Genomic DNA, 27,397 nt, shown 5'->3' with positions numbered 1-27,397 from the left:
TTTAATGCTTTAAGAACTCTTGACAATACTTTTTTAGCCAAATTTTAGACAAATTTCTGGACAAATCAGCTTTTTCTTAATAGAGCTTTGCAAGTAAGTATAAAAAGTAGCATTAGTCGTCCCATGATGAGGTAGGTTTAATATACAACTGTGGTTATTAGAGTGAGTTAAGTTAATCTACATTTTGCCGACAGATGAGTAGAAGTATACAGCAAAAAGACAGTAGGTTTAAAGTTTTGTAACATCAAAAATGTGGACTTTATGCAGAAGATCATGACTCATTTTGATAAAAAATAAATAAATTAATAAATAAAATAAATTAGATAAAATGTTTGGGGCAATGAAGACCTCAAAATTCTTTTAATTCTTTTTTAAATCTTAATACAAATTTTTACTTTTAATTTCATTTTTTTGTATTTAAATTTAAATTTACAGAATTGTATTTAAGATCTTTTAAGACTTTTAAAGGACCTGCAGACACCCTGGATTGTGTTATATTTAAAGGTGCTGTATGTAAGAATGTGGCCAAATGTACTGGGGACATAGTAAGCTAATGCTGCTTGCCGTGCTGCTGTAGCTCAGTCGTAACTGTAACTGATGCTGAGACTCTACTGACTGTGTGACTGGTAGACGGCGGTGGGTGAAGCAACAGGCCAAAACACAAATTCAAAACATAAACATGATTTGCAGACTGCAAAAATTTTTTTTAGATGCAAATATTCTGGCTGTGCTATTGTTGTCGGTGAGATCAGTATGTTATATGAACATTATTCCTTAGTGTCTGTGACATATTAGGAGGATTCTACGACTATTTGCTTTAGATTTCTTACATATAGCTCCTTTAAATTTGTGTTTTAATTTTTTTTTTTTTTAATTTTAATTTCAATTTTATAAAATTGTATTAAAGACCTTTCAAGACTTTTTAAAGACCTGCAGACACCCTGGATAGTGTTGCACATCATGACAATCGTGTTACTTGTGAGAAATAGATTTTAAACAAACAGAATAGTAAACTCTGAAGCAGTGGACGCAATGAGCTCAAAAAAAGCTTGATCCTACATTACCCATAATGCTCCACAGCATCTCCTGCTACACACTTCCTTCCTACTTAACACCCACATCTTTCAAATTCAATAACCCTTGTTTTCATGAGACATAACACAACTTAATTCAGGCTGAGCTGTCATCGTCATTATGAGTAAATTGACCTTTATGTGTAAAATTGGTGGAGTGCCCCTTTAAATCACCTGAGAAAAAAAGGCTTGCGTCACCTCTTACTTCAGCACTAGGTGTCACCCTTACGCACATGACCATCTTTTCTGCAGATACTTTATTTCCTAACATACTGCCTGGACAGACAAGCTACAAGACACACCAACGTGCATGCATGTCTGTCTCTGACTTGACATGTTGACAGCTGCCTAACAGTCTCACATTTTTATATCCCCCCTTCTTGTTTTTCAGAACTCTATCTTTCTCTCAGGACATGCCCCAGCCTGCGCTCTCCACCTCCTGAGAGCTCATGCTAATTCCTATGCTGTGATTTGCTGTTTTCTGTGGGGTACTGTGTTCCCACAGTACAATCTGATTGGCTTTTTGAGAGACCCTGCAGGTTTGAGGGGGAGCGGGCTTCCACTGTTACCACAAATAGAAAGTAAGAGACAGATTTAATGACAGAGGTTACAACTCTGATGAAAGCAGCTACTAAGAAGGAAGGAAAAAAGGGGGAAAGTGACAAAAGAAAGAGGCATTATGAGATAGAAATATTACAAGGAGAAGGAGAGAAGTAAAATCCCAGAGTGCCTCGGTGGACCCTGCAAACAGGTAGGTGTTACATACTGTAGCTGCTGCAAGGCAAACAACACAAGAGCTCTCTGCTTGTGACTCTGGGTGGTTGATTTCTAAAAGTAAGCTGATGTCACACTACTTTTCCATTAGTAGTTTTCTCAGGAACTCGTTAAGAAAAAACATGTACAAGCATGTGTGTGTGCATGTGTGTTGGTATGTAATCAGTATCGTCTCTGCTTTGCTGTTCAGACATGAATAATCGCTCCATCGCCTGGTGGCTGAGACAAATCGGCCTGCCCCAGTACACTAAGACACTAGAGAGTGAATATTATGGTCTGGAGGTATGTTAATATATGAAATGCATCTGCATGTGCTTGTTGATATCTCTTTCTTTCTTTTGTTCTCTGTGTCAATTATCATAACCCTCAATTACTCTTTGTTCCTTTTCTACCCCTCCCTGTGTTTTTCTGTCCAGGGTTTGTTGAGTGTAACGGATGGAGAGCTGAAGGATGCAGGAATAGAGGATGCAACACACAGAGAAACCATCCTCAATCAGCTTTCAAGACACCGACAGACACTGGATCCACACTCTGGTGACACTCACTGGCTACATGCGAGCACACATGCACACAAGAGCTGGACAACAATATCGATATTCAAACTGTTTCAAGAAATGTTATGATTAAATGTTTATTAAGTGGAAACGTATTGTTTTGTATCCAAGCCCTACAAAGTTGCGACTAACCTCATATATTTCGATGTTGTGATACATATTTATATCTCGGCCTGGGATCTATCTGTAATCCTATCGTAACTTTTTTTAGTCCAGCACCACCACAATATCTGAATTTCGGTACAGATACCAAAACAATACTTATTTTGATTCCTTACTTTTAGAAATATAAGCATTTTTTTCAACAACAGCAGCAGCTATCTATGAATGACAACTGGTTGGTCCACTGCTTTGTTTCAGAATGATACAATAATTTTAGTTTCATCATGAAGTCAAAACTTTGTCCAATTATTTCCCTTATGACTACATAACTGCAAAACTACAAAACTAATGTCAGTCCCATCAGTCTGTGCTTTGTTTTTACTGCTAATAAGCAAACTAAGGTGAACATGGTAAATATTAGACCTGCTTGACATCCGCGTGTTTACACTGTCATTGTTAGCATGCTGATGTTAGCATTTAGCTCCTCCATAGCCTCAGAGGGTTGCTGATGTAAAACTTTTCTTAAATTAAATAGTCTAAAATTGGCAATTTTTATGTGAAACACAAACAAAAAATGAGTAAGGAGGTTTATGAATCTGTCCAGACATTCAATATAAGCTTTCGGTAGGCCTACTTGAAACATGAACATGCTAAGTGTCACACACACATTTCACTCGGAAACTAAAAAAGCATTTTGGTTCTATATACAACCATATTAATAATGGAAAATTGTATTTATTAATATTTTGATATAGATTTCAGTCGTGTCATCCAGTGCTAGTGAATTGCTCACAGTGACACAGTATGACATGTGAACATGCTCACACATGGCATCAAACACACAGATAACTTAGACTCATTACGCTTAAGGTTTAAGTGCAGACTGTGAGTATTATTTGCACTTAATTTTTACCTTTTATTTGCAGCAGATATGGATTACATACTCATCTTGGATATTTGATTACTTAAATGTTGATATGTTCAAATCTGTGTTATGAAACAAGCCTAAAATTAAACTTATCTTTTAATTATCCTTCTCAACTTGCAGAGAGCAGTATCTGTTGAAATCATTCATGCTATATGCACAACTGTTTATCAAGTCAAAACACTATATATCAAAATGTATTGGGGTGTTTAATGGCTTGTTCCTGCTCTGTGTAATTTGAAGAAGTTGAAGAAGTTAAATATGAACATCTAGAGAGTATACATGATGATGTCACAACTTAAAGTATGTTGTATATGCTTATCCATGCACACCAATGAAAGGAATAGTTCAACATAGAAAATATGCTTATAGCTGTGTGACTGGAAACAGGTAGAAAAGCTAGCAAAGGTAACAAAAACTACCACCACTTCTAAAGTTTACTAATAAAGATGTTATATCGTGTTTGTTTCAGTTTCATATTTACCGGACAAACATGAGAGTGGTAAGGATCTTCTCTTCTTTTACTTTTTATGACAGCAGGTACGCATATTTCTGACATGACAAGCTATTCCTTTAAAATGTTCTTTTGTCCACCTAGGTGTTAAAGTGGTGCGCAGGGTGAGCCGAAAGTACTCCCTAGGATCGTCTATGGATCTGGTGAGACCACTATGTTAACGCTACATAGCATCACAAAACAGCAGTCATCACCTGTAACACCTCCAGCCCCTTTTTTACAAGATAATGCAATTAGCATTTCCAGGATGCACACTATACCATTTCCTGCAGGTGAAGCCGAGGAAGGATCTGTTCCGTAATAGTGTCCTGCCACGCCTCCAGCGTTCTGATAAAAAGCACCGCCTTTCCGCCTCCTGCTCCCAGCTACGCCCCCTGAACGAGGACAACACTATCAGTGAGGTGGAGCACTGTCAGGACACCAAACGCAGGTAAGATGACCTCCAGTGTGTGGTGTGTGTGTGTGTGTGTGTGTATGTGTCTGTGTGTGTGAAAGAACACGACTGCATGCGTGTTTGTGTGTGTGTGTAATCTACTTTCTCCAGGTTGGCTAATAATTAACCAGTGCGCCATAAAATGTATGTCAAAGTTTGTAAGGTGAAATCTGTGTCTTCAATAATTGGGCGACAGGCTGAAAAGACAACATGAATGAAAATCCTTCAGGGAAATAAAATAAAATCATTGTCTTTACTTTAATTACTTTCAGCAACCAGAAGACCAGCTGCTTTTTGATGACTAACATAGTAAACAACACACCTTGGGACTTTGATATTTTGGTCTCACTTCCCCTCCAGTGAGAAGTCAAGGACTCAGTGACAAAGACGAGTGTGTCTTTGAAAGCTGTTAATCTTGAGGTCCGAGCCCTTAAAAGAAGACTGTTTGATGCAGGTTCACTTTCAGCATTACCACTAAAGTACTTTCAGCAGCACCATTAAAGCATGCAGATAGTTTCGGTTCTGTGTGTTATCGAGTTTGGAGATATCCAAACCTCAGATTTCTGCTGCCTCCACAATGAAATGGGAGTGAATGAAATTCAGTTTATGATCCTGAAAGCACTAAAACTTTACATTTCATTGCCTCAGCAGAAACTTGTCTTTCCAGAAACAATGCTCCACTTCTTATCTTCTTTTGTCTTACTAACATGGCAAAACCTAAAGATATTGGCAGTGTTGGGGAAACTACAGTAGAACTACGAGCTACTTCACAGTGAAAGGTTGTTATCTTAACTGCTCTCAAAATGTTTAGCTTGTCAACGTTAAACTAGTTTCCAAAAGTAGTTAAACTACATCCAAACTACTTCACAGGAGGTTATCACAATCTGAAATATCATATTGTTACATGGAGCTACAACTGTACTGACACTGAGTAAACTGAAGGTATGTTTGATTAAGGGACTAGGGTAGGCAAATCCTCATCTAGGCAGTCCGAGGTTGTGTTTTAAGAAGAGAATAAGGAGCAGCTGTTGGGGTGGAATCATGAATATGCTAAATTTCTGGAGAAATTAAATTCCATTACAAACATCTTGGTCGCAGACCAGATGTGATAGCAAAGACACTCTATAACAGAGGATAATGCATTACAAGCTGTGCCAATGGTACGAAACAATTCCAGTCTCCTTACCAGGTGTGGTCATCTCTCCCTGGAATGACCCCACTTTGTTTGAAAGTGATGTAAATGTTGTATGGATGGATGAAATCTGAGTTAAACTAACACAACACTATATGCAGTACAAATTAAGTGTTTGGTCCTTACTTTGCCGCTCATTTTTATCTGCTAGCTTAATGTCTGACATCAACGGAGTGTAAGATCACATCAGTTGTTGCTTGATCTTAAGTATGTTGTTAAAACACAGACATGTCTCACACAAAGTAAATTTTCTCCTGATTTGTCTATTTGAAATAAATGCCATTTCCATGTTAGAATGTTAAGGAAAGGTGGGGCTTGTGAAAAATGGGTCCCATATTTACCTCAGTGACAATGGGGTGAAGGAAACGATCAAAATCTGTACTCACACGCACTTTTCCCATTGAAATGAATGGACTCAGGGCTGCTACTTGTCTCCTAAAGCGGCAGGGCAGTGGCAAAACCCACATGACAGATACAGGAAATGAATCAAAATGTGGGTCATCTTGGTTTACCAGTGGTCTCTGATATTAGTCAAATAGCAGGTGATTGTCACTGAATGACAACTGTGGCCGATGAGCTGTGGCATTGTGCCATGTTGTATGGCAAAAAACATAATGACACTTGGACTACTATGAATATGTAGTTCGAAATTAACCAGATAACTACATGACCCAAAGATATTGAGATTTGAATGTAGTCACACTGCCACCCAACTAGGCCTACAGCAAATTATAGTTAAACTGGTAATTAAACTACATGTAGTTAACTACTCCCCAATACTGGATATTAGTTTACTGTGAATCCTCAGAAGATGCTAGAACAAGGTAATATTTGGTATTTTGCTTAACAATTTACTTACACAATGTTCTGTCAAACATTTCATTAAATAATGTGTATGAGGTGTATGAAATACTATCAACTTTATTCCTGAGGGCACTACTGTAGAAATGATTATGGGCACAACTTCCAGTGAGATAGCGGAAGTAGCAGTAGTTGGTCCCATAGACTGTCTGTGGTTAGTCCCAGTGGCTACTCTTGGTGGTTAACTGCCAACGCTGGTTCATTTTAGTTTAGCAAATACTGATTTATTTTTCAACAAATATTTAACTAATGTTAACTTAGCATTTTCTAAAATGTCTAAGATAATTTTTTGTCTTCAGCAACTGTGTGTTGAACATGTAACCAGAACAAAAAGGGATCGTTCCTGTTGCCAAAGGTACCATTGATATGAGAAATAAAACCACAAGAGTTTCACGAGACATAGCAAAAAAGTTTTAAATCAGAATTTGCAGAGGAGAATGACACCTAGACTGACAGGTCCGTCACTCAACGTCAGTACATAATATCCCTGTCTTTCCCCATCTGACTTCATTCTGAACCTACATTAGAAGATTGCTTGTATAAAATTAACTCCGCAACTTACCTTGAAATATGTATTTAGTCATTAGGGCTGAGAATGTGTTACTGATTTACTGTACTTCCTTTATATCATATAAAAAAATGAATGCCAAAAGTTATTTCTTTTATTAGGCTACTACTTTATATTACTATTACTAAAGTCTGCTACTAAATTCAGCTAAATGTTTCACTCAGTTTTTAATATATCAGAAGTTATAAAAAAAAAGCATGTAAACTGCGTCATTAACACAGATGAGTGGAGGATTAGCTGGGAAATATCACATTTATTCACTTTACATGGAGCTACAATTATTAATACTGAATTATGTTAAGTGTTTGCTGAATGTGTTAGTATCTCTTAATAAGTCATCATAAATCATCTTTAGAAGGAGCAGATGTTTACCTTTAGCTAGCTCAGGCCATGTTAAAGTTAACAATATTTTTACGGAACAAGGTAAGCTAATTGCTAGCGTACTCGGTTGCTTTGAGATGGCTGTCAGAGATGGCAGAGGTATGATCACATCATCCCGTTTGAGCTATAACAGGTGGTGTGTTCAACATTTTATTTCCCAATTGCTCTTGGAAAGAAGAACAGAGTACTGTAAACATACTGTTACCATTGGAAATCACCGGGTTCAGTTCAAGTAAGGTATCATGGGGGCTAGGAATAGGGTGGACAGGGACCTATATAAAAACATACCAAAGGCCAAGTTATAATGCAGAGCAATTCAGCTGCCAAACATATTTAAAATTTTACTGGAGCCAGAGTTTGTACTGCACAGCTGTACTTTAGGCAATGGGGGAAAAAGATATTGGGATCAGGGGTACAAAACATGATTAGGACATCCCGACTAAGCCCTCTGCCATTTAATTTTTCATGTCCTTTTTTGTTGCACTTAAAACCCATAATTATCTTCATGATTAAGAGGTAAGTGGAACAATACTGTAGGTTATTGTAATTTAGGCAAACCTACCCTTTAATCTGGCTTTAACGGTTGTTTCCTTTCATACATAATTGACTTATACTAATAACAAGTGCTGTAAGTGTATAAATGGAGGCTGGCTGTCAAGTTCAGGCACATCTCCATTCACCAGTCAGAAAGTGCTGAATGCTAAAAGGCCCTGAGGTTGTAAACCAAACATGTGGATCTCAATGAGTTAAATAGTTCTGTCTCTCTACTCTGATTGGCTGATGAGCCTGGGGAGAATAACTCACCTGACCGCACTACACGTAAATATCAATGCGCTGACCCACTGTCACAGGTACAAGCAGCCTTTTTAACGAACGTTAATGGATGAACACATTTAATTAACAGATAATTATTGATTATTCAAAGATTATTTGGTGAGAGCTGGTGTGGCTTTCGTGGACTAACCAGTCCTAGTCTGGGAACAGTGTGTGTTGGGCAATAACTCTCAGTATGTGTAATAAAAAGTTAGTGATATCGACATGTCACAAGCGACTGAATCAATACCACATGTGGGGTTTGTGGTCTTGTGCCTCCCTGTACAGCTACCTACCATATAATGCTGACTGTAGCCAGGTGATGTGTCAGCTCGGCCTGTGTCGGTATCCGAGGAATGCCAGGCAGATAGCGGCGTTTCAGCACCGGGGCCCGGGGCGGGGGGGAGGAGGAGGGCTCGGGAGAACTTGTGTGAACTCGTCCGAAACTGCGCAGGGAGGAGGTCGGAGAGGAGAAAGGGGGGCTGGGAGGGACCGGCGCGGAGACGGCTTGAACACTACAATTCCTCAGCTGTTGTTTGGCGGTGTTAGTTTGGACCACAAACCGTAAAACATGTCCGGGACGAGCGAGCTGTGACGAGGACTGACAGGTAGGACCGCTGACCGCCCGGAACACAACGGTTTAAAACAACGGTTAACTTTAATTACCGCGAGACTTACGAACGTCAGTTAGGTTTTAGACAACGTTTGTTGAGAGTTGATTTAACTTGGTGTGCAGCGCTTTACAAACATTTATTACTGTATCTGACATGAAGCGTTTAAAATCCCACTTTTAGTCTTTTTAGAACAAAAACGTCGACATTGGTGCTTTGGGTGTTTCTTGCTCGTTACTTACCTGTGGCTATTTAACTACCTGTTGCACAATACTGACTCTGAAGCCTTTATGTTCCAAGTTAGACCAGCAAATCATATTACAGTAACGTTAGCTATTAGATTTGAGGAATCAGATTACATAGATGAATAACAGTGAGATGATGAAGCTTATTAAAGTAGTTTGAAACATGAGGTGTCAGGTTGCATTTCTCAAAAGTGGCTCTGCAGCACATTGCACAGGTGTTTCTGTTGTGTACTGGGCCAACGCCCCTCAAACAGGATGTTGCACCCTCTTACCTCATAAAACCCCCTAAAGCTGTTATGTTTCTGGATGTTTGTGTATTTATGTGTCTGTTGTAGCTGTCATTAGTGTTTTTAATTGTGAACATACAGCTTCAGTGGTTGCCTTTGGCACACCAATGATACCTAATGGTGGAGGAAGTACTCAGATTTTGTAGTTAAAAGATACTTACCAAAAGAAAAAAGACCATTTGTCAATTAATTAGTCATGCCCTGTCACCTTGAATTCAGGACGAAAACTTTGTTGTGCTTGCTTTCCTCCACAGAAAATGTCAAATATATTGATTTACTGATTGATTGGGGACCAGTTTAGCAACAGCAAAACTATATCACAACATCTGCTTACAAAATCTCTCACACAACTCCTGCAGTATAATCCAAGTCTCGTTTATCGAGTTGTTGCTCTGTACTTCCAAAACAAAAGCGTTTTTGCCAGAAAACCTTAGTATTGGAGTTTGGCTTTGAAGGAAGTATATATTCAGATAAGTTTAGTCTGAAATAGTTTTAGTGAAAATGCAAGTGTATGACAAGCACTGAGCATACAACTAGATAAATGAGACTTGTATTATACTGCATGAATTGTGTGAGAGTTTGTAAACAGATGTTATGATATAGTTCTGCTGTTGTTAAATGTGGTCCCCAATCAATCAATAAATCAATATGTCAGCCGTTTTCTGTGGAGGCATGTAAGAAAAACAAAGTTCTCTTCACAAGGTCAAGGTCACATGGCATGACTGATTTACAGATAGTAATTTTCTGGGTGTAGTATTCCTTTAAGTCGCACAAAAGTCGCAATACCTGAGTAAAAATACTTGTGACATATAAAAGTCATACATTCAAAGTTTTAGACAAGTATTTGCATCAAAATAAGTACCAAAAGTAAAAGTACCCACCTTGCAGAATGGCTCATTTCAGCATAATGCATAGCCTTTTATATTATTTAATTATGATTATTGATGCATTAATGTGTTCATCGCTTTAATGTTGAAGCTGGTAAAGGTAGAGCCAATCTCACAAATTTTATCTGATGACTAGCATGTGAATTTCCCCCTGGGGATCAATGATTTTAACCTAATCGTATGTTTTCTATCTTATTTTAATCTTGTTTTTAATACATTAATGATATTAGCATATATATTATATGTTGTTAATCTGAATCTACAAAGTAATCAGTAAATGAACAAATAAATGTAGTTGAGAAAAAAAGTACAGTGTTTGCCTGTAGAGTTTAAAGTAGCCTAGCAGGAAACAGAAATACTCACTAAAAGTACATGTACCTCAATATCCCTAACTTGGTTTGACACAACACAACTTCAATAAATGCTATGTTATGAAGGTTATCATGTTGAGCTGTAGCTGAAACTGTTTTAAAGAGGTGCTGTTTTAACATTTGTGATCATTTTGGATGCTGTAGTTTGTGGTGGTGTTGAATTGTTTGGTAGATGAACATGGTTGAAACCTCAATATAATGCATTACTTTAATCATAATAATACATTTTATTTACAGAGTACTTTTCTAGATACTCATTAACACTTTACATGTCTAGTTAGGTCAGTAAGTAAACTGTACACAACACACTATAAGCGCAGGATAGTATTGTAGAGTAGAGCTGAAACGATTGTTCAATTAAGATTAGTCGATCAATAAAGAATTAATTGGCAACTAATTTAATAACATCTTTTTTTTTTTTTTTACACGAGTAATGCCTTGTTCCAGCCCTCTCAAGGCTAAATGTCTTTAGAACTAGACAAAACACAGAACTTGAAGACACAACCTTGGGTTTTAGCTCAGCCATAGCTACAGAGCCACTGAAGACACCAAGGTCATCTTCTTGTCATTCTGTCTGAGTTTGATGTTTGGAGGTTTTAACAACCTCGGGTGACTTCACATTTCACAGTTAAAAACTTATATGTGGTGGATATTTTTTAGACCATATTTTAGGATTTTATGTAGTAAAAGATCCAGTATTTCCTCCCTAAAAATCTGTTGTGTGTGTGTGTGTGTGTGTGTGTGTGTGTGTGTGTGTTGTGCTTCAGTGGATGTTAATAGTTGTATTCAGGGTCAAAGCAGGGTAAACAAGTACACATCACACACCGCTGTTTGAGCACATCCCTCCAGCAATCCTGAACACATGATTTGTTACACATTGCTAACCTCCATCCACACACACACACAATCTCACACACACACACACACACACACACACACACAGGGAGGCATAGATGTGGACTTGCTAGGATAACAGTTCATGAGATGGCAGGGAGTTATCTAGTTGAGCCCTGCTGTGAGTTCCCTGAGCTGTTCATCTGTTAGCCGTGTGTTTACAGAGGCAGGAAGGTGGAAGCTTTGGGAGGAAGGAAGGAGGGAAAAGAGGCAGGCTATTAAAAGTCCCTCAGTTTTTGTGTGGTGTTAATGACAGATCCAGACCTTGGCAGTGGCCTTCCATCCTTGTACTGTTCGTGTTCAAAGAAAAAACATGGCACCGTCATCTGTGGCTCCCTGGGGTTGAGTTAAGTAGCTCCAAATCACCTCTCCTCTCTTGTTTTTCAGCAAGAGGAGGATTGTCAGCGCATACCTCAGTCAGCTGAAGGTAAGAGGTTAAGCACACAGCCCTCTCTAGCCCACTATAGCTGCCTCTTTCTTTCTACAGAATTTCCTTTGTATCCTCGAACACTGAAAATATGAGCAGAGAAAACACACGGAATAACTATAGTCTCTGCTGGGCTCCTGCTGTGTGTCTTGTAGGTGTTTGGTGGTCGGAGAGACATGGACTCATTAAAGAAGGAGCTGGAGGAGGAGCTGAAGCTCAGCACTGATGACCCGAGGAGCCATGCATGGTACCACGGACCACTGAGCAGAGAGGTGCTCAATAGACCATACTATTCTTGCTGTATTTACACAAAGTATATCAAAAATATACTATACAGGATTTTCTTAAAAAACACTGTCTAGACTCATACAGAATTAATCCCTCTCAATCATCAGTTATGACCCAGTAGAAGTGTGTGTGCCTGTATTTTCTTACTTTGCTCTCATTTTCTTTGCTCGTGACGTTTATGGGTGATTACCCCCACAGCGCTCAGGAGAGGTAGGGGGTTTATAAAATTGTAGCAACCAGGTGCCAGACAGTAAGCAGCAGACACAGAGCTGAACAATGCAAATATAGAGAGGAGAAACGCCAAATGAGAGTGAATCTGGGGTAGGTTTTTTACTTTCACTTTCGCAGGCGAAAGTCAGTCCTGCAATGTATCATCATAAAGGAACTAATTGACTAATAGTTGGGACATGCACTTATTGGCTTTTGTGCAGAGTTAGATGAGAAGATCAATACCACTTTCAGGTCTGTACGATTAAATACTAAGCTGGAGCCAGCAACCAGTTAGCTTAGCTTAGCATAAAGACTGTAAACAGGGGGAAACAAGTAGCATGGTTCGATCCATACGTAACTAAATCCATCTGCCAGCACCTCTAAAGCTCACTTAAGATTAAAATAAAGCCTTGCCATCACCCTGGAGTTGCTAGGCAACCAGCAGAAACACAAGGAGGTCACTGCTTCCAGCTGAAAAATAGTTAGGGGCCCTGTCATTTATTAGATAATGTATTAATTAGTGAGCATAAGAGGAGCTGGTAGAGAGATTTAGTTCCCTAAGGATGGAGCCAGGCTTGCTGTTTCCTCTTGTATCTAGTATTTATGCTAAGATAAGCTAACCAGCTGGTGTCTCCAGTTTCTAAAACTCAGTTGCCCGTTCATGAGGTACACATAGCTAAAACCAACGCAGTCTTATACGACAGTCTTGCAATAAATCCTCAATCATGAAGGTTATAATGCTGACCACCTTAACCTACTGCCTTTTCTCCAGGCTGCAGAGTCCTTGTTTGAGAGGGACGGAGACTTCCTGGTGCGAGACTCGAGCTCCGCGCCTGGGGACTACGTTTTGAGCTGCTATTGGAAGGATGGGCCAATGCACTTTAAGATCATACGAGTGATCCTTCGTCCCAAAAAAGTGTGTTTATGTAATGTATGGCAAGTGGGGGATAATCAGTAAATTTTAATTTAATTAATTGAGCAACAGTGCCAAACATTCACTGGTCTCAGCTTCTTAAATGTGAGAATTTTTTTATTTATATTACTGTTAATTTAGTCTTTTGGGGTTTTTTTAGTGTTGATTTTTAGCAATTTGAAGAGGTCACTTTGGCTCTAGGGACTGATGACTGACATTTTCATCCCCCTTGACATTTTCTAGACTAAACAATTAGTTGCATAATTGGAAAATGAATCCTAAAGAAATAGATTGTAAATACATTTTCTGTGCAGAACATTCTATCTTGTACATCAAACAATCATCCATTGTAGGTTGCTCAAATACCTCAGTAGCTTGGCAGCTGTAGACAGTTTTGATTCACAGCAGTTACAATAATGGACTCCAATAGGAACCCAGTGTCAAGACAAATTAAAAAAAAAAATTTTAACATCAGAACTTCTCAAATCACACCTGGTGTATAATCCACTTTTCTGCCGTTGATCATTATGTGTAGTACGTTCCAAATACTCACAGTCTCAAAATACACATTGTACATACACTATCTCTATGTAATACTGCCCCCTTACAGCTCTGAAACTGAGGCAGAAATTGATGAGGAGATGATTGTTTGGAACATACTGAGCATAATAGACTTTTTGATGCTTTTTAAAAATGTTCCTGCGACTTTGGGTCGCCACTGTAACTGCTATGAACCCAAGCTGATCTTCGCCAAGCTGCCATCTATAATAGCCACCTTTCTAGTCTCTTGGAGTTGAGTGTCTGAAAAATTTTTGTTGGACTACTCCTTTAAAGGCTCTGCCTGATTTATTATGTGTGCTCCTCCATCTGTGTGACAGGGCTACTCTCGGGAGCTGTTCCAGTTTGAGGAGGATCGCTTTGACAATGTTCCTGCTCTGATCCGATTCTATGTGGGCGGGCGTCGGCCCATCTCTCAGGCCTCGGGCGCTGTGATCTTTCACCCAATCACACGGACCCTTCCTCTACGTGTCATCACTGAGCAACACTCGGAGTCTACAAGCAGCAGCAGCAGTAGAGGTTCAGGGAGAGAAGGACACAATGAGGCCAACAAAAGACGCAGCTTCAGCTCTGCACACAATGACACACTGCAGGTCATCAATCCACTGCTGAGGTGGGAGGGAGTCTGTTAAAATGTAGCGCTGAAACACACTGCATGCATAAAAATGCAAATAAATAAACTCATTAATTTTATTTTACGCATGGCAGGAGTGGAAGTCAGCCTGCTAACTTGGAGAACGTTGGACGCAGGCCTTCACTTCAGTCTGCACAATCTGACAGCAACCTGCGAACAGGTACATTATACACACGTCTGTCTACTGTCCACTGGATGCACGTCTTCTGTGGCTGCTGGAGACAAACTGCTGTCATTCCTGTCACTGTGCTGTCATGCAGCAGAGTGTCTTGCTTACGGCTCATGTGGGGCTCCTCTTTCCAATTATCTATATTTACGCGCCAGGTCTATTTTTGTCAAAGCAGCTCGTAACCCTGAAGCGTGAAATTCACTGATAAATGTATTTAAATGCTAATATTTACTGGCAGTTGACATGGAGTGAATATTTAATGATGCATTTTCCTTTTCTTTCTTTGCCAATTTGTACAAACAGCTAAACTAGTTTTCCCTCTGCTAATATGCACTGTTCAGGAAACACAGATAAAAAAAGATGAGAGAATGTGCTGCGTATAGAAGTTTAAACAAGTTAAGTACAGCCACAAAAGATCTGTTGCCTCATTGATTATAAATGAGCTGCAATGCTGTTTTTCATATTCTTGTAAAACACCAAAAATATGAGCAACATTTGTGGTCAGCGTAGTCTTCTCCTGCAGGGTCAGCCTATATTGTTTTTCCAGGATTGATTTGAGGAGGTATTAAAGTGTAGAGCTAAACCATCATGAGAACACATAGAAAACTCAGAATCCTCCTCATGACACTGTGTTGTTTTATCTCTCAACTTCTCCAGGTGTCCCACAGAACACTCAGTCACAGAACACTGGCCCCGCACCCATCTCTCCAGTGTTTCGCACGGGCAGCGAGCCCCTGCTGAGCCCCCGACCACGACACACACGCCCCACCTTTCCAGGTGACACACTCATATGTTTATTAATGGTCAGATTTAGAATATTAAACAGCACAAATATCCGACTGGAGTCCTTGCTCTGTCATAATATATACAATTTATGGGTTTTAGCATTTCATTCTGCAGGAAAACCTTGATAGTATTTGTCCACCAGAATTTTACCCCTGGCAACATGGAAAAGGACTCTGTTGACAACATTTTGAACTTTATGTTGGGAAATGAAACACTGAAGCCTGATTTATGGTGGGGCACTCAACACTTTTGATGAGTGTACTCGACAGAAATGACGTACGTTTAACTTAAAAGAAGTGTTGCTCGGCATTTTGCTTTCATGTCACGCATGTGGACATTTTTTTTAAGTCTCGGACACCGTCGTATTTTGTCGCGTAATGTGGCGGGCAGTCACTGTGAGCCTCTCTGACATATTTACCGGAGTTCTATGAGTCCCTGCGTCTGAAAAATGTTGAACCACAACATAATCACCGTGTAGCTCCCTTGTTTGGTTCAATAGACGCAGTAACCACCTCCTTTTCTTGCATTCCCATTGTCCTCTCAGTAGTAAAATCTCTTCCTCTTCAGTTACCTCACTGATTTCACCAAATTCCACAGAATGCAAAAGGATGCAAAATAGCACAAATATACAAAACAAACAGCTGTCAGAAGGATAGCCTATCTGTCAGGATGATGTAACTAAAAAAACCTGCTGATGGATGCATCTATTACCATGGGTGACAGAACCCTTTCATGGAAGCATAAATTTAAAACACTGCACCACTCTTTTACTTCTGTCAATCAACATTCATCAAAGGTGTCGGCCGCCCTCCCATAAATCAGGTTTAACACTTCATTTGAAGGGTCTGTCATTTCAGAATATTGGAAGTTTTCCTGGAAACCATTTAATCTGGCTTCATTTACAGGTCAAATAGAGACAAAGTCCTGAGACGGTTATTTTAGTTAAGCGAGTCGAGTTTATGGGCAGCTGTGAGTTTTCAGAGGAATTTCCTTTAAAGAGGTGTACCATTTTAATAAAACAAGCAAAAATGTAACTGAGAAACTAACTATAAGAAATGTTTTTTTAAGTGTTTCTGAGATCCTGTTATGGCCTTTATGTTCCATAAAGAAGCATGCACACGTCAGGGCCAAACTCCTCACACGTTCTGCTAACTGTGTAATCTGACTCTTTATCCTGAACCTTTCTGGGACTCAACTTGTGTCTAAGAATGAGTTGGCATCTTAAGGGTTCAACTACCATAGCAGCACCTCCTACAAATGTTGAGACCGACACAGACGCATAACTCCCTACCTCGTCCCTGCAGGTGGTGGTGTAACTTTGCGAGGTTCAGATGGTCAGCTGCACCCGAGAGCTCCTCCTAAACCTCTTAGGGTTTCTGCCGTCTTCGCAAACGCCGTCCCTCCCCCACCCATGGACCGGGACGTTGACCCCTCATCTTTTTACGATGAGCTGGTCGTCCAGGTAAAGAACTCCGTGTTTTTTCTATTATCTCTCTTTCTAATTGGGGAACAGAGGAAGGCCTTACAGGGTGAGAGTTCATGTCCTCTTGCTGTTGTGTCCAGGTGCCACAGTCTCGTCGGAAAGGTCATGTGGACAGACTGCGCGCAGAGGAGAAGTGGCAGAGCCGCGCCCGCCTCACAGAGACTTCCTTTGGCTTTCTGGAGGCACAGGAGAAGAGTGACGCATCATCACAGCTGCCTTTGCTACCGCAGAAGAAGGGGGCACAGGAAGCTGAAGACTGGCATTTTGAAAAGCCACATGTGTGTATAAATTACAAGTTTTTTGTTTATAGATTTCACATTTTCTTCTGTTTTAGTAAATACAAAGGTGACTTCAGCAGTGTTTTGCAAGTATTAGCTCCTATATTACAAATCATGTAGACTGAACATAGTTGCAGTTAATTTTTTAAACACACGCTGTACCGTGTTAGTTTTTCCAAGTGTTCTTAATTTCCTTATAATATGAAAAGCAGTCTCCTGAATTTGTTGGTGTGTAATCAATGATAGAGCTGTCACGTCTGCATTCATTTTTGTCAAAGCTGCATATTGTTACAGTTAAAGTCAGTCAGTTGAGTCAGTTGACAAAAAGATATTCAGAAAAGAAGTCATCTTTTCTTAAAATACCAAAAAAATCAGTGGTTTCAGCTTCTCAAATGTGACCGTAAATTTGAATGTTTATTCTGATTTATTGCACAACTCAAACAAGTTTAAAGAGTCTGCAAATAGATCTTAATCTCAAACGGAAAGTTAAGTATAAATGATTTGTGGTAAATATTCAAAAACATGCAGCAAGCCTCTTTTGTGATCTGGAAACAGTGTCAGAGATCATGTGCAGGAATGTAGTTATTATCCTAAATTATCACTTACTGTAGTTTTAAAGATGGGGATTTAAGAGGATCTGATCAGGATTCAAATCTTGCAGTCTGAGCTTCACAATAAAAGAAAGCTGTGTAAGTAACTCATGTCCAGATGCACCCTGACTATCCTCATGTTGTTTACCCTGTGACCTGTCTGTTTGAAAAATGTTACACGAAGACAAATTTAAAAAGTAATACAGTAATGATCAACTCTGTGAAATAAGCTGAACACTGTGCACCTACAGTATGTAAGGCCACAGAGGCTCAGATGTGCACTAATGTTGTAATATCCTTCTTACTCCATCACAGGTGGAGTCAGTCTCGTGTTTCCAGCTGGATCAGTTTGAGTCGCTGCTCTTGCCGGAGAACAACCGACCTCTAGATCCCAGCATCCTGCTAACAATCAAAGAGCTCTTCAACCGCTCAAACGCCGAAATCACCGCTCTGCACATGCTCAGTGTTGACTGTCAGGTACCTCTCCACGGGCTAATGTCAGAATCATTATGTGCTTCATTTTTAGTTTTTGCACACTTGATAAATGCAGTGAAAAACAGAACGTATAACAGCATATCAAGTGTTGAAATCAAATGCAAGTAATAGGCGGAAACTTGCACAGAGGGTGTGTGCTGGTCTGTTTTGTACTCCAGCTGTCTAAGACTTCCTTAAAGGAACAGTTCAACCCAAAATCAAAAATATGCGGTTACTCAAAATAATCCACAGACCTTGTTGTGAACAGTTTCATGTAGGAACTACTTTCTTTCTATCGAGCTCCTCTCGCCAATCCTATAACTCTGCAGAAAGAAGTATGCATCTACTCATGGACGAGAGGCTCGTGCTTGTGACAGAGCAAGATGTAAACGTTAATGTCACTTCATCCTCGGCTGAGCTTTAACGTTCTTCTGTGCTGTGATACAGTTGGTGGGTATAGTTTGGTAAAAAGACGAAACTGCTCACTGCAAGGTCTGTGGATTATTTTGAGTAACCAGTACACAATTTCTGGAAAGAGACGTTAAGTTTTTAAAATGTATTTCTTTAGCGCTTTGAGCACAAGCCGAGCGCCGTCTTGTTCCAGTGTTACATACGTGAAAAGGCCAACATCTCAACGGCTGATTTCTCCAACACTCTGACTCTTACACCCAAACAATCTAGATTGATAAATAGCACCACAGGTAAGAGGAAAAATATGCATTTTGGATTTTGGGGTGAACTGTCCCTTTAAGAGACCTCTGGCGCTGTCATAAATTTGAGTATTTTTAAGTCATAAGAAATTTCATGAACAGCTTTTAATCTTTTCTTTATGAATCATAGTGGGATCTTTCACTTCTTTCTTTCACTTAAGTTCAAAATGTCCCTTTTATTAGTTTAATTCAATGAATATTGATTCTGGTTGATGACATTCAATGAAGTCAACAAACCAAATTCCCACAAACTGAGAGCAGCTTGAATAATCACTCATTAATGAACTGAATATAAAACCTGACTGGCCATTGATCTGTCATTTTTGTGGTGCTGCAGGTCGCACGCATCGTCGGGGTGACAGATGAGCAGAAGAGGCTTATGGGAGTTGGATCAGGGTTGGAGCTGGTCACTTTGCCGCACGGACACCAGTTACGACAGGATTTGTTAGAAAGGTACATGCAGTGACACTAATAAGTGTGGGTTCATCCATATTACAAAAACTCCCAACGTATTTCCTCACTTATCTCCAGTGGTATCAGCCATGCAGATATTGCTGACATCACCACAAACAATGCATGTGAATGGAATTTAGTTTGTGGTGTAGAATGCATTACAAAAGTAATGTGACAGCGACATCTCTTTCCAGACTCGTCACTGTGGATAATACACAGAAAACGCTGTTAAGTTTTCAGCAGGGCTATTTCTTTGGTGAACAGTAGTTTTGTGTTTATCCAGAGTAAGTGGAAGGATGTGGACAGAAATGTTGCTGCATTTTTACAAGTCATTTTTAAATTTCATTCACCTTTATTGTATCTATCTGGGCGGCTAGATGCCACTGGTGGGAGACCCTCACCTTATTTAATCCTCTGCCTCCACACACCTCTGATCTATTAATCTTTCATTTTTTAGGCATCATCTAATAGCACTGGGAGTCGCAGTGGACATCCTGGGCTGCACAGGGACTGTGAGTCAGAGGGCAGCTGTTTTACATAAAGTAATCTTATTGGCTCAGGCCCTGAAAGAACACGCCCATGACCTCTACTCCTTCTCAGCGGTGATGAAGGCCCTGGAGATGCCACAGGTAGTGTCACTATGTTTGCCATATGCAAACTAAGGCAAAGTGGAAATTTTCTTACACTCATGGCATGTTTGTGTGTGTTCATGTGCAGATAATGCGACTGGAAATGACGTGGCGAGCGCTGAGGAGGAATCACACAGAGACTGCAGTTTTATTTGAGAAGAATCTCAAACCCTTCATGAACATGCTGAATGAGGGAGACGGTGAGTCATGTGGTAGATTTGTCTGATGTGACCTGTCAAACCCAGATGTTATCGCATATTAAAGTGCAATACTCACAAATAAAAATCTAGAAGTGTGCTACATTGCAAGTGCTTAGGCCTCCTTTTTTATAAGAAATTAGAGAAGAAGAATCAAAATACAGACCAACTTATGGGAGCCACAGTCAGCTTGTTTGTCTGCAATGTAAAAATCAAACTTATTGAAAGAAAAGCCAAACTGAAACTGATCTTGTCTCATCGTTTGAAACAATTTATCAGACTTCCTGCAGTTCCCTCCGGAGCCACAAAATGGCTTTATACTTCCCTTTTCACATTCTGTATGCAGTAGTACTCCAAGGCATATAAAATACTTTGGAAGTTAAGCACCCTTCTTCTTTAATTAAGTAAAGCTCTGGGGAGGAAAAACACCTGTTGCTCCAGACAGGTTAAAATAAATGCTGCATAAATAGGTTTGTGACCCACTTTTAAGTCATGAATGTATTGCATTGAGTCTAAAGAGTTCGCATATTTTCTGTAGACTCTCAGGTCCACGGTCCCATAGCCGTGCCACACCTGGTTCCCCTGCTGATGGCGATGGAGGGCGATGACCCGGTGGAGGACAGTGAGCGAGGCTGTGAGCTTCTCTACGACGTCCTTCAGTCAGCTCGCAGTGCCGCGCTGCACGCACAAGATTATCAGCGGCATGCACACTCTCTGCTCACAGGTACGCACATGCATGTACAGTAATGTCAGATGACAGATGATGGGCCTCATGAAAGAACATTATTGTATTCTTATCCTAAATATTTTCCCCTATATGTGAGGTTTTGTTCTTGTGAATACTCCATGACGGATTCACCAAACTCTTAACTGCACAAAGTAGGGCGGGCGATATGGAGGGAATCAAATTTTGATCAGTAATGTGAATGTAATGACTAAGTGGGTAAAAGCAAGTCATAGAATGTCTAGAACAGTCTGGTAAGTTCAGAAAATGACATCACTTTAGTGTAATGCAGTATTTAAAACCATAAAAACACAACTCTTACAATATTAGGATACCTAAAATCTAGGACAATACATCACATTATCAATATATTGTGTAGCCCTAGAGCAAACTTGTCATGAATCACTTGTTAAAAAAACCATAAACAAACCACAAACAATGGTGCTAAGCTCTATAAGGCGAACTGCTCTGCTCCGTTTGTGGGCACGTTTCAATCACAAAATGTTTTTACCAAATACTAAAAGGATGATTTTCCTAACAATAACTGATTTGTAGAAGTTGTCCTGCCAAAATATGCTGATAAAAGCTACAAGACAGAAAATGCCAGACCTCAAACTGTCAACCCAAAGACAATGACATGTTGAACAGAATGTTAAAGGTATACTATGCAAGATTCTCCTAAAAAAAAGTGCATAGAAAAAGGTGCCAGACTGTGAGCCGCAGGCATCTAAGAGACACAACACTGAAAAAAACAAATACAGTGAGGCGAAACACGAAATGAGGAAGAATATGGGGTTGGCTTTCACTTTCGCTAATGACCCTATAACCAACATAGTGTGTCCTACATAGAGTACCTTGAATTTGCTTAAGTTTATTTAAGTGAAAAGTAGTTATTCATATATTATTTATCATTATTTTTATTTAATTGATCTGTATTCTCCAGTCAAGCGGGTTGAGAGAGGCAGACTTTCTATAGATGACTTGTACGACAGGTCTGGACCACTTAGAGTTTTTTGAATGGAAAAGAAAATTCAAAGTACAAGAAATTTGATGAATTCAATAAATTCTCTTATTCTCAAACAACTCATACACGCCACTTGAGAACTTAACTGTTTGTACAATTGAAAGGTGGACACAGTTGCTCTGGCAGGAAGTATAAGTATATTACACTTAAAAAACTGATGTGAAGATACATCACTCATGGTATCTGATCTCATGTCCATCATATTATTTCAACAGCAGGCTGGGAGCCAGTCCCCGAGCTGCTGGAGGCTTTCCGGACAGAGTTCGCCCTGCGGCTGTTCTGGGGTCATTCGGGGGCAACGGCTGACAGAGAGGAGCGCTACGAGAAGTTTGACAAGATTCTTTGTGTACTCTCAGATAAACTGGAACCCGTGGAGATCACCCCACTACAACCCGACCCTCTAACCTGAGCCTCAGGGCCTGTTTCACTAAGTGAAAGGTGAAGTCAACACTTTCTTCACACGAGGAAAGAAAGATGAGAGTAAAAATGTTTTTAGTTGCGTCTCGGTGTGTTGCGGTAGCCAAGGCAGAGATCTTACCCCTAGGATCACACAGACATAAAGGAAAAAGTTATTTTGGAGATGCGAGAGACTTTCAAGCTTGTCAAGTGACAAGTTAACTTATAAAAGAATGAACTATATCTGGAATGTGTGGGCTGTCCTTTACTGTGGAGAAGGCTGCGCTGGATTCATTTTCCTTTTACAGGGAATCTGAAATTGTTTACCCCAAAACTAGCATCTGTTTACTTCTTTCAATGTGCATTTCTGACATCAGACACTGCTTTATCTGTCAACACCACTTGTTGTTTGATACTTGAGATTCCAGAGGACCAACATGAACATTATTAAAACTGAGTTAGTCCCCTTTGTACATAAACTGCTGCTGTAAGGGACCACAGTGGAAATTGTGTTTTTCATTTCAGTGTTTTTAAAACAATACATGTATTTGTTTGATTTGTGCATGAAATGTTTCTCATAAATGATGCTGTAAAGAAACAAAGAAGACCAGGAATGTTTTTTTTCTTTATACTTTATGACTCAAACAATACACGTAAATACATACTTTTCTTTTTAAAACTGGATCATACAATAAAACCCCTTAAATGTGGAGAAAACTAGTGCAGGACAGAGTGGTACAGAAAGAGATGGTAAACCTTATGTGGCACAATTAAATATTTTTAAAGTCCCCATGCACTCAAATATGTGTTTTGCCTATTGTTGCTTCTCTTGGAAGGTGCAGAATGATGTTTGTGCAGAAATTTCTCTGCACTCTCCTTTAATCTGAGGTTAAAACACGTAAAAACAATTGTCCAATTAGTGTGATGGGAGAAGAAGTAATTTAGGGTTCCCACACATTCGTTGAAAACTTTTTCCATAAAATTTTACGCCATTTCCATGACGTTATTTAAATAGTTATAAAATATGGAGGACAAGCCTATATACATGTAGCGACACAGCCACACATAATTAAACACACTTATCAGCCACTCAGCAGAGTTAGCTCAGTTAGCATTTGCCGACCTAACTCCCTCGTTAGATATTCGTGCTGCCATCTAGCTGCATGTGCGAATAGACCAGACCGTCACATACGGGTAACTCCAAGGCCACACCCCTTTTGGGGGGGGGGACAGAAAACTGAAGATCCTGTATATAGATGTAAATGCAACATGAAGTGTGTTTAGATTATAAATTTGACGAGTTGCATTTGTTACTTGTAAAACAACCAGTTTTTTTAACGGACTTGTCTAATAACTGTTTTGCGGCCTTGCCTGAACCTGAACTTCCATCATACCTTCATAAATTAAGGCCAACATGTTCCTTTAGTCTTCCTCCATTCAAGTGGATCAGTGACACAAAAACCACAGCCAGATAGTACTTATCTGCACACCTATGTCCCAATCATATTTGACTGAATCACCAGGTATCGTAAAGCTAAGTGTTGTCTGTTTGATCTAGACTGAGATTTAGTTGGAAACGAAAGTCTGATGCTGATGTACTGTGGCAGCCTCCCACTCAAGCTAATGTTAGCTATCCATCAGTAGTAACTGTCATTGGCATAATTTAACGATTTACCACACTGACAGTGAATATCCACTCATCTTATGGCCTCAAATCTCAGTGTGAAAGCCTTGGTTGACCTGCCACACGACCATTTCTCAGCATTTCCTGTTTCACTGATCATGTGACAGCATGTTTTCTTTCCAACAATAGGGGCCACGGCCTTGATGATGACACAATGTTGGTCTGTGTGTATTGGGGAGATACTAGTGACATTTCACGCACTGCAGCATTGGATTTTAAATTAATATTCAAGGAACATATTTTGTATAATGTGAGACATGTTTGGGGATTTTTATGAACATATTTAAAATAATAGCTAAAGCTTTTTTTTTTTTTTTAAAAAAAAAAAACAAACAATCTGTTGATTCAAAACCATTTCCGGACCTGAGAAAGTTTTCTAATTTTATAAATTTCCTGGGAATTTGATGACTGTGGGAACCCTGGTAATTTCAAGAATTTTTAACTACTTATTTGACTGACAAAACTTCTTTTGAGTGAGAGTTTTTATGTGTCTGTAGTGTGTCTTTAAACACTCCTAGCAGATTTTAAAAGTGCTTAATCTTTTTTTTTCCTGTCCACTACTTGGCAGTGATCCAGTGAGGGGCTGAATCTTAAAACTCCCATTTCCTCCCTTTGAATCCTGATGTCATTAGTTCTTTGGAAATTTGGTCGAACAGGTCATCTGGATTTCAATTCAGAATAATGGTAACAATTGTTTCATAGGATTTGAGAAGGCCTATAAGAGTGAGATTCAGAGAGCTGGGGGCTCAAAAAATGAAAACAGGTGGTTAAACTGCGTAAAACAAACCGGTATACAAGTATGAGAAATATAAAAACCATCAAAGAACCAGTTAAAGACCAGAGTTGAAACCGCTCTGCCACTTTTGTGCAAAGTTGGAATATGAAAGTGAAGATGAAAAAATAATAATTGCTTGTTATTCACTTTTGAGTTGCGCATATTATTGTTAGTTTTATGATGTCAGTGCTATGTTGTGATCTGTGAAGCAGCAACCTCAAATGCAGGCACTTCACACAGTATTTGTGTCTTGAATGATAAAATTATAACTGCTGTATTTTTTTACTTTAACTTTGTTCAGTATTGCCACTGTGCCTTACCTTTGGTTTTTACCCAACATGACTTAAAGTCACAAAACAACATTGGAAAGCAAGTTTCCTTTGAAATGTCACTTTAGTATTAACAGATTAGGTTCACATTTCTTCTTGAAACAATACTCACGTGCACATGTGGACATTAAAGCAGTTTCTGCTTGCTGTAATTATTCTTTGAGCTCATATTGGCCATTAAAATAACACTTACTAAAGCACTTCTAAGGTAGGTAGTAAGGGACAAAATCAACAGCTCATATCTTCCAGTTTTAGTCTTTTTAGTATGAATGTGCATCTTTTCCTGTAACTCAAAGACGAAATATATTGTATTTTTTTAAAAAAAAAGGAAAAAAAAAAAAAGGTTATCATGTGATTAGTCCTGTTAAGGGGTGGCAACCTTTACTGTCAAAAGAGTTTTGCCCCCCACAAAAAATCTGTCTAGCCGTGAAACATATTTGAGGCTTATTATGAAGGCAACACAGCTTATTAAGTCTTAATTAGCCTATCAACATTACTAAAAGGTCTAAATCATAGACTAAATAAAATGATTGTAGCCACTGTCATCCATTGGGTTGTGAACTCTGGGTTTGAAGCCTGGAGTTCGTCATTTTGGCCGTCGCCATCTCGGTTTGAGCTGTGGCGGAGCTAGCGGAAGATCTGACTCATAGACTGGGGTGACATCTTGCAGACAGCCTGTTGCTCAAAGCAGCCACATCCTTAATTTTGCGTAACTTTAAGCCTTCAGAAGATGCAAACAGGTGAGTTATAAAAAACTTCACCCTCAGTACAGTTGTCAAAAACGGGGAAATTAGCGAAAGAGAGCAAAATTGCATTTTGTACCAGGTTGTGAACATGTTTATTTCTGCTGTAAAGTTGGGCATTTTAACATGGCAGTTTTTCGGGGGGATTTACTCGCCCTTGGAGTCAACCTCAAGGAACTGCAGTTTTTGGCACTTTGACACGTTGTCTTCATTTTTCAGCTCCAGAGGTTGCTGCAGGTCTAAATGAGCATTCATTTATATGTTTTACCTCAAGGTGGCTACTCTGCAGGGGGCCATTTATGATTAGGTGGTACTTTAACTTTACAGCATTGGCGGAGAAAGCAAACAAATCTGTCCCTGTGTGATTAAATTCTCCGTTTTCCTCAGCGACTTTTTCTTTTTCGGATTTGGAGGCCATAGCTAGTCTATCTAGTTAGCCACCCCTAGCCTCATATTAGTTTCAGAAAAACTTGAGAGCATTTTTACCCAGAATGAGGACTGAGGAAATTATCCCCCATCACTAACATTAGAAGCACATTATAAAGGGATCTCTTCAGGGACAGTATGAACAAGATTACAGCGTGCAAAACCCAGGTCAATATTCATATGTGCACCTCATTATTGTTTAAGACAAACAATAAAAATGTGAACCTCTCCTTTATCATGACAGTCCACTGAGAGACATTGTGTTTTGTGCACTCTCTATAGAGTAGTGGTTTTCATCCAGTTATAATTCATACAACATCACATCACTATGATAAAAAAACTCACATTATTCTGTCAGGAAAAAGCTTTTAGCAGAGGGCCAAAAAGAAAAGACTCAGCAGGTTATTATGGCAGTGGGAAAGTCAAGTGAATGGATATATATGAACATAAGGAAACGTAGCGTTCAGGCTACTATGATGCTGAATATGTTACATAAATCGTCACTTAACGCTGTGACAGGTAAGGTTCAGGTATACATTCATAAAATTTATATTTAAAAGAGCTGAAATCTATATAAAAATGAGACAGTCTGCATTTAGAGACAGCCTCTCCCTCCGCAACAAGCAGGGACAGGGACTGTATGATATTGCAATCAGCCTCGATAACAAGCTTTCTAATCACTCCCTTTCATCTCACTATACACGTCACTGGCTGAGATAAAAGATGTAGAGAACAGCTCCAATTATCGCGGATGACTTTGTATTCACCTTTGGCTCCTAACTTGCTTTCCATCACAAGCTTTGTGTGTGTGTGTGTGTGTGTGTGTGTGTGTGTGTAGTGTGTGTGTGTGTGTGTGTGAGTGAGTGTTACGGGGCAAGTTTGACATAGGATGAAGGTATATAGCCCTCTTCTCCACTGGCTCTAAGGACTCTCATCCATCCATCTCCCTTATCCTCCTCCATTACACTCAGCAGCTCTCCCTCTGAAATGGAAATTGTGCCCTCACTGTTGC

The 27,397-nt window shown here is 39.5% G+C and overlaps 2 protein-coding genes across 7 annotated transcripts in view; one reads left to right on the top strand and one right to left on the bottom strand.

Annotated features, from left to right (window-relative positions):
• Window positions 1-1,645: 1,645 nt before the first annotated feature.
• sh2d3a (SH2 domain containing 3A) lies at window positions 1,646-23,051 on the top strand. Of its 4 annotated transcripts, none has more exons than XM_033624516.2 (20): window positions 1,646-1,824; window positions 2,038-2,129; window positions 2,264-2,381; window positions 3,901-3,930; window positions 4,027-4,085; window positions 4,215-4,372; window positions 11,873-11,912; window positions 12,068-12,184; window positions 13,183-13,326; window positions 14,202-14,494; window positions 14,590-14,675; window positions 15,342-15,461; window positions 16,775-16,932; window positions 17,034-17,231; window positions 18,137-18,298; window positions 19,343-19,458; window positions 19,916-20,087; window positions 20,176-20,287; window positions 20,823-21,008; window positions 22,251-23,051. In XM_033624516.2, exons 2-20 carry the CDS (start codon window positions 2,040-2,042, stop codon window positions 22,439-22,441), a joined length of 2,550 nt encoding a protein of 849 aa, XP_033480407.1. In that variant the 5' UTR covers window positions 1,646-1,824; window positions 2,038-2,039; the 3' UTR covers window positions 22,442-23,051. The 4 variants fall into 4 exon arrangements, with proteins under 4 accessions (XP_033480407.1, XP_033480406.1, XP_078022270.1 ...); XM_033624515.2 differs by having other exon boundaries at window positions 1,647-1,824; window positions 22,248-23,051; XM_078166144.1 differs by lacking the exon at window positions 2,038-2,129 and having other exon boundaries at window positions 1,649-1,824; window positions 22,248-23,051.
• trip10b (thyroid hormone receptor interactor 10b) overlaps window positions 23,043-27,397 on the bottom strand; it is a 31,882-nt gene continuing 27,527 nt past the window's right edge. For all 3 annotated transcript variants that reach the window (XM_033624521.2, XM_033624520.2, XM_033624522.2), the window contains one exon: window positions 23,043-27,397. In XM_033624521.2, the coding sequence (XP_033480412.1) occupies window positions 27,252-27,397 (146 nt within the window). In that variant the 3' untranslated portion in view covers window positions 23,043-27,251.

The sequence above is a fragment of the Epinephelus lanceolatus genome, chromosome 3 (assembly GCF_041903045.1).
Source record: "Epinephelus lanceolatus isolate andai-2023 chromosome 3, ASM4190304v1, whole genome shotgun sequence".
NCBI lineage: Eukaryota > Metazoa > Chordata > Actinopteri > Perciformes > Serranidae > Epinephelus > Epinephelus lanceolatus.
This window is presented reverse-complemented; position numbering and strand designations above follow the sequence as displayed.